The sequence below is a fragment of the Pteropus alecto genome, unplaced genomic scaffold (assembly GCF_000325575.1).
Source record: "Pteropus alecto unplaced genomic scaffold, ASM32557v1 scaffold155, whole genome shotgun sequence".
NCBI classification, from domain to species: Eukaryota; Metazoa; Chordata; class Mammalia; order Chiroptera; family Pteropodidae; genus Pteropus; species Pteropus alecto.
In genome coordinates this window covers 295,139-309,239 of record NW_006438113.1, presented here as the reverse complement: position 1 = coordinate 309,239, position 14,101 = coordinate 295,139, and the positions used below count along the sequence as shown (strand labels likewise).

Sequence of the window (14,101 nt, the reverse complement as noted above, 5' to 3'; positions counted from 1 at the left end):
TCTGCTCCTGTTAGATTACTTGACTCCATTATATCTGGATCTCTGTTCTTTTCTCTCATATCGTTTCTTATTCTTTGTCTTCCCATTTCAACTGCCTTTCTGTGTCTGATTCTATGTACTAAGCAAAGCTCCTAAGTCTCCTGGTCTTAGTGTGGATTTGTGAAGTAGGTGTCCAGTGGTACAGTCTTGAGAGGGGTTCAGCTGCAGGCCAAACTTAGCCCAAGCCTCTTACCACCCTGGGGCCACCTGTTAAGATTCAGCAAGCAATCCACAGATGCTGTGCTTATAGTTGCCTCAAAAGGTCACACCAGAAACCGAGGCCAGCTGCCTCCAGTGTGAGTCTAGGTGCTGCTCAGCAAGGAGGACCTGACTCACTGAGGATATATACCTGGATGTGGCTTAGGTGGGGCTGCGAGTTGGGGAAGGAGTCAGGGAATCCTCTGGGCGGAGCGACCTCTGTTATCCAGTTTGATGACGTCAGGCTATGGTGGTGCTGTGTTCCTCACACTGGTATGGGGAAGGGCTCAACAGAGGAACAATAGATACTAATGACACTTCTGTACAGAGCGAGTCTCCCCTTGGCCCTCACTCTGACAGTGTCTCTCTGTAAGTCCCTGGTGCCCCCCGTGTGCAGCTGAATTAGCACTAGTGCTAAGATTGAGCAGAGCCGTTGCTGCGAAGATCTGCTTGTTGACGCAGCTCCTTAAGAGGCGTCTGTCCCTGCCCCAGCCGCAGCCTTCATCTCACTCAGCTGCTTGAGACCGGGCAGCCCTGCGTCCTTGCCCTGTCCTACCTTCTGCCATTGCAGGGTGATTTCTTGGATTTCTCCCTAGTTTTATGGCTTGTTCATCTAGATCCCAGGCGATTTTTCCTTGCTGCTCCTCTTTGTTTCTGTTACAACTTTGATTTGGTCGCCAGTGTGATGAACAGAGCCTTTATGATCTACACCATTTTTTTTTATTGTGTCTAACGATAGTTTTAAAAAATTTTTTAAAAAGCCATATATGGTCATCTTAATAGATACAAAGAAAGCATTTGAAAATAAAGTCCAAGCATTTGAAAATAAAGTCCAACACCCATTCATTAGGAATACAAAGAAATTTATTTTAACTTGATAAAGAGTATCTTTAAGAAATCCAGTGCAAATATCATCCTAATTAGAGAAAGATTAGGAACATTCCTTTTAAAAATTAGAAATGAGACTAGAGTACTGCTATTACCAGTTTTACTCAACATTGTATTGGAGATACTAACCAGTGAGATAAAACATGAAGAAAGAAATTTCCAAAAAGACTGGGAAAAAAGAGGAAAGCTGTCATTATTTATAGACAAAATGGTTCTTTTTTATAGGATTTTTTCATCTAAAAACTCAGGCAAATTATTAGAAATCATGGGAAAGTTCAGCAAGTTGGCCAGGTATAAGACTAATAAACACAAGTCAATTGCATTTCTCAAGTGGAGCAACAACTAGTAACGCTTAAATAGAGGGCAACATTACAATATTATGTATGATACTAAGTAATATTCTAGTAATAAATTTAATTCTTTTGTTAAAAGAAAATGTAAAAATTAAGAGAAATGAAAGAAGACCTGAAAACATATACTTTATTGATTGGAAGATTTAGCATTGTGAAGATTTCAAGTCTCCTCAAGTTATCTATGAATTCAGTGCAAATCCAATCAAAGTCCCAATAAGATTTTCATGAAATTTGATGAGATTATTCTGAGATATGGAAGAGTAAATGGCCGAAAACAGCCAGAACATTTTTGACAATGAAGAACAGGAAAGAATAATTTGCCCTATCAGATATAGGATTTAGTATGAACTTATAATAATTAAGAACACTATGTTTTGGCCAGTTGAGTCAGTCAATCTTAATTTGAGGATTTTTTTTAAAGATTTAAATTTAATCTTTTATTATGAATATTTGAAGTTGCCATATCTTGAAAAGCATATTTCCAAGGAGCTAAATGTCTTTTAAGTAAAATTCATGATATTTTATAGCTGTTAATACAATGGAAGGGTAAGGAATGTTTTGAAATAGTGAAAATAACATGGTATGCAAATATTTTTGAGGGATTAAGGAGATAGATGTTGTAGATAGCTTTGGTTTTAAGGCTGATTTAGATTCAAATAAGGCTGATCTAATTTAGTAATTTCATAAAAATTTTAAGACCTAATTCTGGTGGAGAATATCTAGTGGAACCCCTGGGGACTTTAAAGTTTTTATAGGAAATTGTGAAAAACCTTGAACTAATTATAACTAGATAACCTTTGGGTTACATTATAGTCTTTGTTTTTATACTTACATAGTAGTTTACATTGCCTTGTTTTTCACAGGTTAGTAGTTAAATAAAGTGTATTCTCAGAGTTTTTTGTTTGATTTAGGCAAATGGTTTTCAGTTGATGCTTTGAGAATATTGCAGCTGTTTTTCTTCTGAAAGAATAAATCAATTTGATTAGCTTTTTTTTTCTTTTACAAGTAGTTCAACTGTTGAGAGCATTCTTACTTCTGATCAGTATATTGTACTATTGGCAAAGCCTTATGTTCTTTTGTCATTCTAGTGAGCTGTTACTTATTTTACAATCCTAGTCCTGATAATGTGATAGAATATTAATTTATCTTAAATATATAAATCAAAGGTTAACACAATGATTCATGAAATAGACTATTTTATTTGGAATTTGAATAATCAGATGTTTCTGTATAAATTTTTATGAAAGCAGGTATAAGTAAAATTAGGAGATCTGGTAAATAAATTGGAGTCATGGAAAGATGTATTTGAAGTTGAGTTTTGCTGTAGTCTAATTCATTTCCTTATCTCCACTCTTCTCTTTCATTCATCTCTCATACTATCTGTTCTTTTCTCTAATGCTCATTATTTTTGATAGTGTTATCACCATTGTTTTATAAAATTCATTTAGGAATTATGTAATCTTAATTAGAATAGATTTCATTTATCAGGTTTTAAAAACTTTAACACATTTGTTTTTATTCATCCACTCAGCTGTGCTAGAAATCTTGATGCCATCTTTAATCTTTTCTTTACCTTCCACCTCTAATTGTTTCTTGGGTTCTACCCCTAAACTGTTTCACAAATCTGTCACCCTTTTCCCTTTCCTGCAGTCTTACCTGTTTTCCAATGCTCTTCATCTCCTGCTGGATGATCACTAACCTCCCAAATGTTCTTCCTACTCTCCTGTGAAAATTGATTCTTCTACATTAAAGCGTTCATAAAGTTGGATGTGAAGACATTATGACTTTATTTTCACTAATCACGAACTGAAATTAGTATTTCTTTCTATTACAAATAAGGTAACAATCCACAGTAATATTAGCAGTACTTTTGACTTGGTAACCAATGGAAAGCATATAGATTTTCATATCACATCACAGTTGTTGAAGATAACTTGAGTATCATCTATGCCCATGATACTTTGGCATACTTTGAAATTACAGTAGTTGTCACATACTCTGCTATATCTTGTTATTTAATGTATTAATGAGACACATAAATTATCTCAGTTTAAAAATATTTCAGTTACTATATTGCCATATAATTGATTTGCCAATCGTATTTCCTTTTATCCACTTAAAGTGTTATTCTGTAATAAAATATTTTAAAATTAGATCATGGTAATAGTTGCAGAACTTTGTGAAGTACTAAAAAAAACACTGAATTGTACACTTTAAAAGGGTGAATTTTATATATGTGAATTAATCTCAATAAAGCTGTTATAAAAATGCTGTTTTGATAATGGATCAATTTGTTTCATAGGCCTACCGAAAGCATCTATGGTATGTAAAGGATTGCAAACCTCTTCTCTTTACCTGGAAATATACCCTCTATCCCCAGTTACCACCTAGAAAACTCTTAAGACATTTTTCCAAAACCCAGCTCAATATTCCCTTTCTAAAGCCTCTTCTAACTTCCCTGGGTAGTTCCTTTTGTGTGTTCTTAGGAATGCTTACATATGTCTCTTATACTTTAAGCCCAGTGTTTGTTCTCTTGTCAGTGTTGAGTTGGTGACATGTTATGTCTTTGTATCCTTAGCACCAAGTATAATGCCTGTCACATAGTAAATGATCTGCTGATGAGTGAGTAAAAAATGAGGCCTTACTAAATGGCTTTATTATAAGAAATACATTGGGATGAGAATGTTACTGAGAGAAGGAAAGAAGAATCATGTTTTTTTCTACTGAAATCAGTTCATACTAAAAAGTACATGAGTGTTTTTTGCTAAGATCTTATTTTGTTCAACAATCAATCACATATTCAAACATACTTCACTTTCCTTCAGGGAAATTAAAAATTCATCAGCAAAACTCATCAATCTGTATATTTAAAATGTATGCATTTTATTGTATGTAAAGTATATCTCAATAAAAAACTAGAAAAGAATTTGAGACAGAAAAGAAAAAAAAATCTAAATGGCATAATGACTGATGAATTAAATAACTAATATTCAAGAGAAATATTACAGTGTAGCACACACATGCTCAAAACCAAGTGAGAGACAGAAAAGGAAAAAATCACTGGTAGCCTATAGTGGTTGTTACTCTGTGTAGTATTTGGAAAGGTAAAAAGCAGGATGATGGCTTTGCAGCCAGTGAAAGTGGAGAGGACAGAGACTTAGAAGTGGGGAAGAAGAAGGCATGTTCAGCGAAAGAGCCCATTAGGCAGCTTTTAGAGTATTTCAGATGTGACATGCTAAGAGTCTTGAGGAAGAATGGCAGTGGTTTGGGCCAGTTCGGGGAAGCTGTGATCAAATCAGACTCCAGGAATTAGGGAACTGATTGAATATAGCAAGGTAATGGAGGAGTCAAAAAATAACTGAAGTATTGGTCTTGGTTAATTGGTGGAAAAATGATTAATAACAAAGTAGAGAAGTGAGGGAACAGGGTAAGATTTTTGGAGATGGTAAATAATTCCACTTCTATTGATTAAAAATATCAAGCTAATTTTTACATCTAAACTACTTCAAGAATAAGATACATGTTTTGAAGAAATGAAATAGTTTTACATTTAATCACACCTTACAACAAAATAACAGTTCTAAAAAAAATACTATGTAGTCAAGAAAATATAATTTTTAAGCAGAGTCAGGCCTGATTAGTACTTGGATGGGAGACCACCTAGGAAGGCCAGGTGCTGTAGGTGTAAAAAATAAAAAAAGTAAAGGATCATAAGCTGACAAGGTCCTTGCAATCTAATAGGTCAACCAAGAGTTGCCTCGCCTAAAAATATATATATATATATTATATATATATACATTTTAATTTCGTCATCTTTTCTATGTGTGTTTGTGTTTTTTTCCCCCCCTTAGATTCCAGTATAATTAGTGATGTTGTACTTCAAGACTTACTGGCATATGTGTCTTCAAAACATTCCTATCTTAGAGATCTTCCTCAGAGGCAGCCTCAGAAAATGAACAGTGTTGAATTTGTAGAACTGGAACAGCTTCAGCCTGACATATTAGTGCATGCAGTGCTAAGAGTTGTTGACATCACTATACTGACAGGTAATCATTTAGATTATAAAATAAAGATACAAGATCTCCTTAGTGTACCATTTGGTTATCATTATATATTTATGATTAAATATCACAGTATCACAGGTGAGAGAGTAATGCCAATTAAAATATTCCTTTTCTTTTCCAGAGACATTATATAGTTATAGAGGACAGAAGCAAAGGAAAATCATGTTAACTGTGGAACAGGCCCAAGGTCAACATTGTGTACTTGTATTATGGGGTCGTGGAGCAGCCTGGTACCCTCAACTTCAGAGGAAAAAACGTAAGTACTCCAAAAAACATTTAATATATTTATAGTTAGGTAAATGATTAATGCTTATGAGCCTAAGATGAAGAGAATCTTAAGAGATTAGACTTCATTTGAAATATAAGTGATCATGAATGAATATTATGCAGATTACTTCTGTTATATTTTAGATAGAAAAGAAAAAACAATTTGGTTATCTGAAAAGTCCTCTATAATTAATGATGACAAAATAAAAGCTTTTATTATTCCCAGGTATACTACTTTACCTTTTTAGTGAAGATTTTATCTTCTTAAGATATGTTTTTAAAAAATTCTGGAGAAGCTTCTACAGTTTTTATTCATCCAAAAGACTCTGATAAATAAACTTCTCTCTGATTGTAACAGATTTTAGGGAGTTGCATTAACTCTTTCAAGTCATAATGTTACTGTTAAATAAGTTACTGTGTTCCAGGTTTTTATTCTAGATATTTTAAAAGTGTGGACTATTAGCCATCCATAGAATATTTATGTTTAAAATGATATTTTAAAAATGATATTTTAAACATAAATGACCCATTATTATATTTTTCTTTAAAGCATAAATTAATAATTTATGATGTATTGAATTAAATGTAATTGATAATTCAATAAAATAGTATATTTGCTTTTTGATATTGTGACATCCTCTAATTGTAACAGTCAGAGATGTTATAATCAGTGGCTTATGAGTTATTTTACTCTACTAAATTATTTCAGAGATTGATTGTGTGACTCATTCTTTTTTAACGGAAAGAGTTAATTTTCTTCCCAAAATTCTCTCTACAAAATAGTTACCTAAAGATAAGATCTGTCACACACTCTCTCTTAATCATTAATAGCCTATGACTAGGATTTGAGATAAGTCTAACTTTTGACTTTTATGTTAGGGTCAAACAGTGACAAATATTTGGTTGAGAAATCTGACAAATATGTGTCAATGATGGACTGACCATCATTATTGACCACCGTTTCATAGCAGAGAGCATGAGTCTAGTGCATGCTGATCAAAATGTAGGTCAAAGGTATTATTCTAACTCTAATGGAGCTATAGCAAAGCAGATTGCTCCATGCTTGATATTCTTTTAAAATAAGTAGTTATTTGGTTAATAGAAGATAAATTATAGTTGTGTCTAGATAATTCTGTGTTATTTAGGTTAATATTGAAAATTTATGAGTCTTGGGATTAAGATGTAGTTGTTCTTTGTTCATTCAGCATACTTCATTTATAACTATCATCTTTAAGTTTTAATATTCACCTCAATACTTCAAGATTATTCTTTTTAAAATGGTACAGTATCAATTTTGAACAGTCTTCTAAGTATGTGACTTCTACTTTCAGAAATTGTTAGCATTCTATCTATTCATTTAGTATTTCTTGAGGCATTCTCTATTAACTTTATACCGGGCACCAGTTTTACTTGTTCTAAAGATGAAAAATACACATTTAGGTGATGTAATTAGAAATGATCATCGGCAGTCATTATTGAACACTGGAGATAATGGAATTGTGTAGTACATAGTACATGTGGGTTCCTGGGGGACTTGGAACGAGAATCTGAAAAGCTTCTCTATGTGGGTCCCAGGCAGCTTCTCTATGTATCTGCTTTATTCAGTCAGCGTAGACTTCCTCTGCTTCTCAACCATGTAAAAAGCAGGTGGTTACTCTGTAGCTCCTGATTTTACTTTTCTTTTTAAGAGACCAGCCCCATTTCCAAATTCCCAGATAAGAAAATTTGATTGCTCAGATGGAATTTGATTCAGGGAACTGCAGCCTGGAGGACAGGGTCGAAAAGTATAAATAGGAATGCCTGAGCTTATTTCAGAGGGTGAGGAAACAGTTAAAAGGGTCATTTGTGGTCTGGGTGGGCACACAAAGGTATTTATTACCAAAGATATGTACATTCTCTAGCCTGGAGAGATGTATGTGATGTATTATTTAGTTTAAAAAGTAGATTATAAAACTTCACTTATAGTAGGATCCATTGTAATAGAAGTTGATATGTAAATATGTATATACATTTAAAAATCTGGAAATATAGATAATAAAATGATAGCAGTGGTTATCTCTGTATGGTGGTTTTATATGGTTTTATTTTTATTTATACCTTTAGTTTGAATTTTTTGCATGTGAGCTACATTTATTTTTTAAACCTTTTAGTATGAAAAAGTTCAAACATACATAGAGATAATAATATAATGAACTAAAGTACCATTATCCAGCTTATTCAAACATGACCAATCTTACTTCACCCATTACTTCCCTTTTCTTTTACTGTCTAAATATTTTATAATAAACATTTTATTTTATAATTAAAAATGAAAGCAAACTTTTTCCTTTTAAAAAAAAAGTTGATAGTTTGGAATATTTAGCTAACAATTTGAGGAAAAAATAGAATTAAATTTATGTTTCATATTTGTGCCAAAATAAATTCCAGATGCACCACAGATTCAAATACATTTTTTAAAAAAGAAACAATGAGTAGTAGAAAAAATATAAGCAAACTTCTTTGAAATCAAAAGTTAGTAGGTTAAATAAAATACAGCAACAAAAACTAAACCATGCATAAAAATCACCACATATAAACTTAAAAGACAAGTAAAAAAAAAAAAAACAGAAAAAAATTGCGTTTTGTCAGAAAATAATGCAATAAGCGAAAGTCAAATGTCTTTAAGGCTCAATGGGCAATAGATACCAACAGGCAAGTACTAAAGAAGAAATAATATGGCCAATAAATATAAGAAAAATTACTCCTACTAGTAATTGAAGACACATGAATAAAATAATGATAGATGATTTTTCTCCTAAGAATTTAATAAAGAAGCTATGGGGAGACAGTCACTCTCATAAACTATTGAAAATATAAATTGGCAAAATCTTGTTTGAGGACAATTGACAATGCATATGAAAGACTTAGAATTTATAATGCTTTTGGCCTAATAATTACACTTACAGGAATTCATCATGGCTATGCATAAAGATGTAGTTAAAAATATGTTTATCATGGTACTGTTTATAATAGTGAAAAATAAAAAACGATGAACATGTTCCAAATAGAGTTGCTATAATAATTTTTTAAGATTTTGGTTTATCTGTGCAATGATGTATTATGCACATTTTAAAATAATGTGGAATAATACTTAATGACATATAAAAATATATTTGATATATTAAGTAAAAGTTAAACAAATTGAAAACAAATGTTTATTTTGGGGTATTGAGATTATGGCTGTTATTTACTTAGCTTATCTCTGGTTTCTAAGCATATATTTTGTAACAAGAAAGCTATTTTAAAAATAGTGATTGGTTTTAAGCAACAACTTGGAATATATATTCTTTAGTTTTTTCTAAGGATGCTTTATAAGGATTTACTGAGTTGCTCTAAGATTCTCCACACATACACAAACTTTAAAATGAAAGAAACTAAGGAAGCAGATGGGGATATGAATTAGGTATATGACCTGAAGTAAGTGGGAAACTAAAAAGACAGTTGTTATTATTAGAAAACTTAGTGCTAAGAGACCACTTTTTGTTTTATTATAGTTTAAAGTTGAATTTATTAATATAGAATAATTATTTGGCAAGAAATTCTGTGCTACTGTGGTTTTAAGAATTAGAATTATTACTGAGGGAATTAAAAATGGGTGCAACTGTATCTAAATGCATTTTTTTGACCTGGAAAAATTAGCTAAATAAGAAAACTAAGGTGTTGAAAATCATTGAGAGATATTGATTATGGCAGACATGTGTTCATTTCTATGTGCCTGTTATTTTATAAAATCTTTGCCTGTAGTTATCAAAATGAGCATTTGCTACTCTGAAAAGCAGTTGGTTATAATAAATTATGATTCTAGGAAATCAAGAAATCTTCAGAAAAAGATTTTATTAAAATGATCTCTAGCATCCTTACCTTATTGCCTTAAATACAATATTCATATTTTGTCTTCTTTATACCTAAATTCTTTAGTGTGATAAAAGTTGTATTTAATGGTTTGAATTAAGTCAATCTGTTTAGTCTGATTTTTGAGCCTAGATTATTTCCCTTTTGGTAACTTTTTGTTTTTGTTTGTTTAAGATTATATTTGGGAATTTAAATATCTTTTTGTTCAGCGCAATTGCATCCTGGAAAACCTAGAATTGCATACAACACCTTGGTCATCCTGCGAGTGCCTGTTTGATGACGATATAAGGGCAATTACATTTAAAGCAAAATTTCAAAACAGCATGCCCTCTTTTGTGAAGATGTCAGATTTAGCAACACACTTAGAGGATAAGTGTTCAGGTAAGATCTCTATATATATAAGGTATGCTAGTTTTAATATAAGCAAAGCTACCATTTGCAGGAAAAATATGTAATTGAATATGGAAGTGAAATATAAATCTTTGTAGATAATTGAACTAGATATTGGCATCTTCTTCTCAGCTTTTTGCCTACATTTTTTTCAGGTTAATTTGTAATTATTAGGGATCACTTAAACTTTTTTATGTATAGTTACCAGCAGCTCATCATTTAATTCAATCTGCTTTTGAACACTAGAGATTAGTGAGGGAGCATGAAGCTTCCATGTCCTCTCCAGGTGCACTACTCTCCCAGCACCTCTGTGTGTTCAGCACCCCTGTACCCTTTTATTTAAGGTTTTTAATCAAGGATTCATTATGTAGGCATGGTTATTAACTCATTGGCCATTGGTGATATACTCAAACTTTCACAGGTTGTGGAATAGGCTTGAAAGTTCCAACCTTCTAATCATGCTTTGGCCTTTCTGGTGACCAGCCCTTATTCTGAAGGTACTTATGGGCTCTTAGTCATCTCTTAGCACTCTAGAGTTTCCAAGAGTTTTTGGAGCTGTGTGCCAGGACTAGGGACAAAGAACAAATATTCGTTTTTTATAAGGTTGGAGCATCAATGCACTCCCTTAGTCTACCTTGGCCGAATATCAGATTAAAATTTTACAAGTTGTGTTAATTCACATAGGTATGTATATATGTTTTATACAATATGATTATAGACATTAGCATTATTATGTCATAAAACTAAGCTAAGGAGAATGCAAATAGGAAACAAAGACAATAACACCTCTCAAAAAACCCAACTTTTAATGGAATACAGAAATTAATTCTCAGAGAAGATCTCTATATACTCAGTTCTGTATTGACACGTTTATTAATACTAATAGTTAATTTAAAATTACTTTTCTGGAAGATAAGTACAAGTGATAGAAAATTTATAAATTTTTATACTATTAAACTTTTATACAACTTTCAAAAATGGAAGTAAGTTCCTTGTGGCCACAGAAGACTCTAAATTTATACTATCTGGTGAAATCTTGGGTAATGTTGTAGTTCCTAAAACAGTTTCATATTTGTGTGTATCTCCTGTGCTGGCCCCCAGCTCTCTGTCCTGAATCCCCACAGGCTTATGGAGCTGGTCACTGCAAGAAGGAATGCCATAGGCAGTAGAGGGCTACATTTAATTTAGTGTCATGGAGAAGTCAACGCTCATCTACTGCTTCCACAAAAAAACTACCTGCTGGGATTAAAGACCTAGAATTAGATTTTAAAGTAAAAGTCAACATCATGAGCAATGACAAAATAAGTGGTCACAGCTCTGGTAATTAATGGTACCAAGGATGTAGATAGCAGGAAGAGAGGGTATATTAGCTAGTTTTAAGTGTTTGAATGGATTTCTCCTAAAAGAGAGGTTAAACTTATTTTGCATGATTTCAGAGGACAGGGAGAAAGAAAACATACACCTGTTCAGTCAAATTAGCCAAATAAATCTTTAGGTCTAGGCAGATCACCCCTTATATTGTACTATCAATATTCATGCCATCAGTGAGTGAGATTATCTAGGAAAAGAGTTAAGAAGAGAAGACCAAGAACAAGACCTTGAGTGTATCCTTTAGTATAAGTAACTATAAATCAACTACATAATTAACCATGTTTGTAAATTAAAGTTATAATTTTAGCCCTACAATTTATACTATTTTTTTGTGTTTGTCATTTGTAGGAGTGATTCTAATCAAAGCCCTGATTTTAGAGCTAGTGTTTCCTATTACAGCAGCTCAGAAAGTAGTTCTAAATGCTCACAGTTCTCTGAAGAGTATTTTCTCTTCTCTTCCGAACATTATATATACTGGCTGTGCAAAATGTGGATTGGAACTAGAAACAGATGAGAACAAGATCTACAAACAGTGTTTTAGCTGCTTGCCATGTACTATGAAGAAAATATACTACAGGTAAGGCAAATAAACAAGCCAATTGGATGGAAAATATTTATTTTTATAGGACTGGAAATGACCAAAAAAATTACATATATCAATTCTTTCTAATGAGAACTCACTAAAACCATTCCAAGAGAGTAAATTTTTCTCCTGAATGATAAATAGCTATCGATGAAAGTAAAAACTTCTCAGTAATCTTAACAGAGTGTTTAAAAGCAATAATTGGGTATTTCATTGTCTTGAAGCAGCTATACTGAAGAAAATTTTTACTTGGTTTACACTTTAAATCACAATCTAAATGGCTCAGAAGAAACTCATTTTCCCATCTTAAAATAAATTGGAATTTAAAAGTTAAAAGTATTATGTGATCTAACCTCTGAGTTGTGGAAGCTAGTAAGGTGTTTAGCCTTTCTGTACCTCAGTTTTTTTCAACTTCACATTAGAAATTAAGGATAGCAAATGTTCTATGGTAAAATGACTGACCAACTCAGTGAAAAACACTGTGTTTTAAATAATAAATGTTCAGTCTTGGATAATCTTTTACTTTTTACCTTATACATTTTATGCCTTTACAAAATAGCACTCAGTGTCAATTTTAGGACCTTCTAATCACCCATCCCCAAAAGGTCCCATGCCCAATTAGCAGTCACTTCTCATTCTCCCTTCCTCCCAACTCAACATTTGGATTGTTCCCACTTTTTGGTTATTATAAATAATACTGCTGTGAACATTCATGTACCAATTTTTGTGTGGGTATATGTTTTCATTTCTATTGGGTACATACTCAGGAGTAGAATTTCTGGGTCATATAATAGCTCTATGTTTAACCTTTTGAGGAACTGTCAAATTTTTCCAAAGCTATTGCACGATTTTATATTCTCACCAGTGATGTATGAGGTGTGCAGTTTTTCTACATCCCTGCCATCACTTTTTATTATCTGTTTTTGTTGCTTGTGTTTTTGGTATAATACCTAAAAAAGGTATCATTCATAGGCCAAGATACTCGAGATTTACTTCTATATTTTCTTCTAAGAATTTTATATTTTTAACTCTTACAGATAGGTCCATGACTTATTTTGATTTAATTTTTATGTATGGTATAAGGAAGGGACCCAACTTCATTCTTTTGCACGTGACTATCCAGTTGTTTCCGCATTATTTGTTGAAAAGACTGTTCTGTCTCCATTGCATCATCTTGGCACCATTGCCAAAAAGCTTATTGTCTTTCTCTCCCACCAAACTCTTAAGTTCCTCAGTGAAGGTACCAGTTCTGTCTTGTTCACTAGTGTATACTGTCAATCAGTTGCTTTTAGGTTTATATCCCACATATGTGATACCATACGATTTTCAACATTTTCTGTCTGGCTTATTTCACTTAGTATGACTATCTCAAGGTCCGTCCATGTTGTTGCAAATGATAGTATTTCATCTCTTCTTATGGATGAGTAATATTCCATTGTATACATGTACCACAGCTTCTTTAGCCAATCATCTATTGTAGGACACTCTAGTTGCTTCCATGTCCTGGCCACTGTGAATAATGCTGCTATGAACATCAGTGTGCAAATATCTTCGAACATGAGTTTTTAAGTCTTTGGGGTAAATACCCAGTAGAAGGATTGCTGGATCATATGGTAGGTCAATTCTTAGTTTTTTGAGGAACCTCTATACTGCTTTCCATAGTGGCCATATCAATTTGCAGTCCCACCAGCAGTGTATGAGGGTTCTTATTTCTCCACATCCTCTCCAATATTTGTTATTACTTGTCCTGTTGATTATAGCCAAAAGTTTATTTCTTAATAGAGAATTTAGTATTACAGAACCAGTCCCAGGAACTGTATCAAGATGTAGCTGTTTGTGCTTTAGCTCAGTTCAAAAGGTCAGTTTCACATAGAGGGGATGTGTTAGCTTAGCTTTCTGGAGGTCTCCTGACTCCATTTTAAATTGTCCTCTTGACAATATCAACTCCATTTTGCTGTTTTTCTTTTACAATACCCAGTGCTTAGCACAGTGAATAGTACACAGTTGATATTGAATATGTATTTGTTGAAATAAAGAATGGAAGAAGAGAGATAACC

The 14,101-nt window shown here is 32.7% G+C and overlaps 1 protein-coding gene across 6 annotated transcripts in view; it reads left to right on the top strand.

The window, feature by feature from the left end:
* The window catches only part of SHLD2 (shieldin complex subunit 2), an 81,725-nt gene that overhangs the window by 62,558 nt on the left and 5,066 nt on the right, over positions 1 to 14,101 (top strand). For 5 of the 6 annotated variants that reach the window (XM_006915436.3, XM_025049358.1, XM_025049357.1 and 2 more), the window contains 4 exons: positions 5,330 to 5,524; positions 5,664 to 5,798; positions 9,875 to 10,081; positions 11,810 to 12,038. In XM_006915436.3, coding sequence (XP_006915498.1) covers positions 5,330 to 5,524; positions 5,664 to 5,798; positions 9,875 to 10,081; positions 11,810 to 12,038 — 766 coding nt within the window. The remainder of the gene's footprint in view (positions 1 to 5,329; positions 5,525 to 5,663; positions 5,799 to 9,874; positions 10,082 to 11,809; positions 12,039 to 14,101) is intronic. The other variant, XM_006915438.3, reaches the window with a different exon arrangement.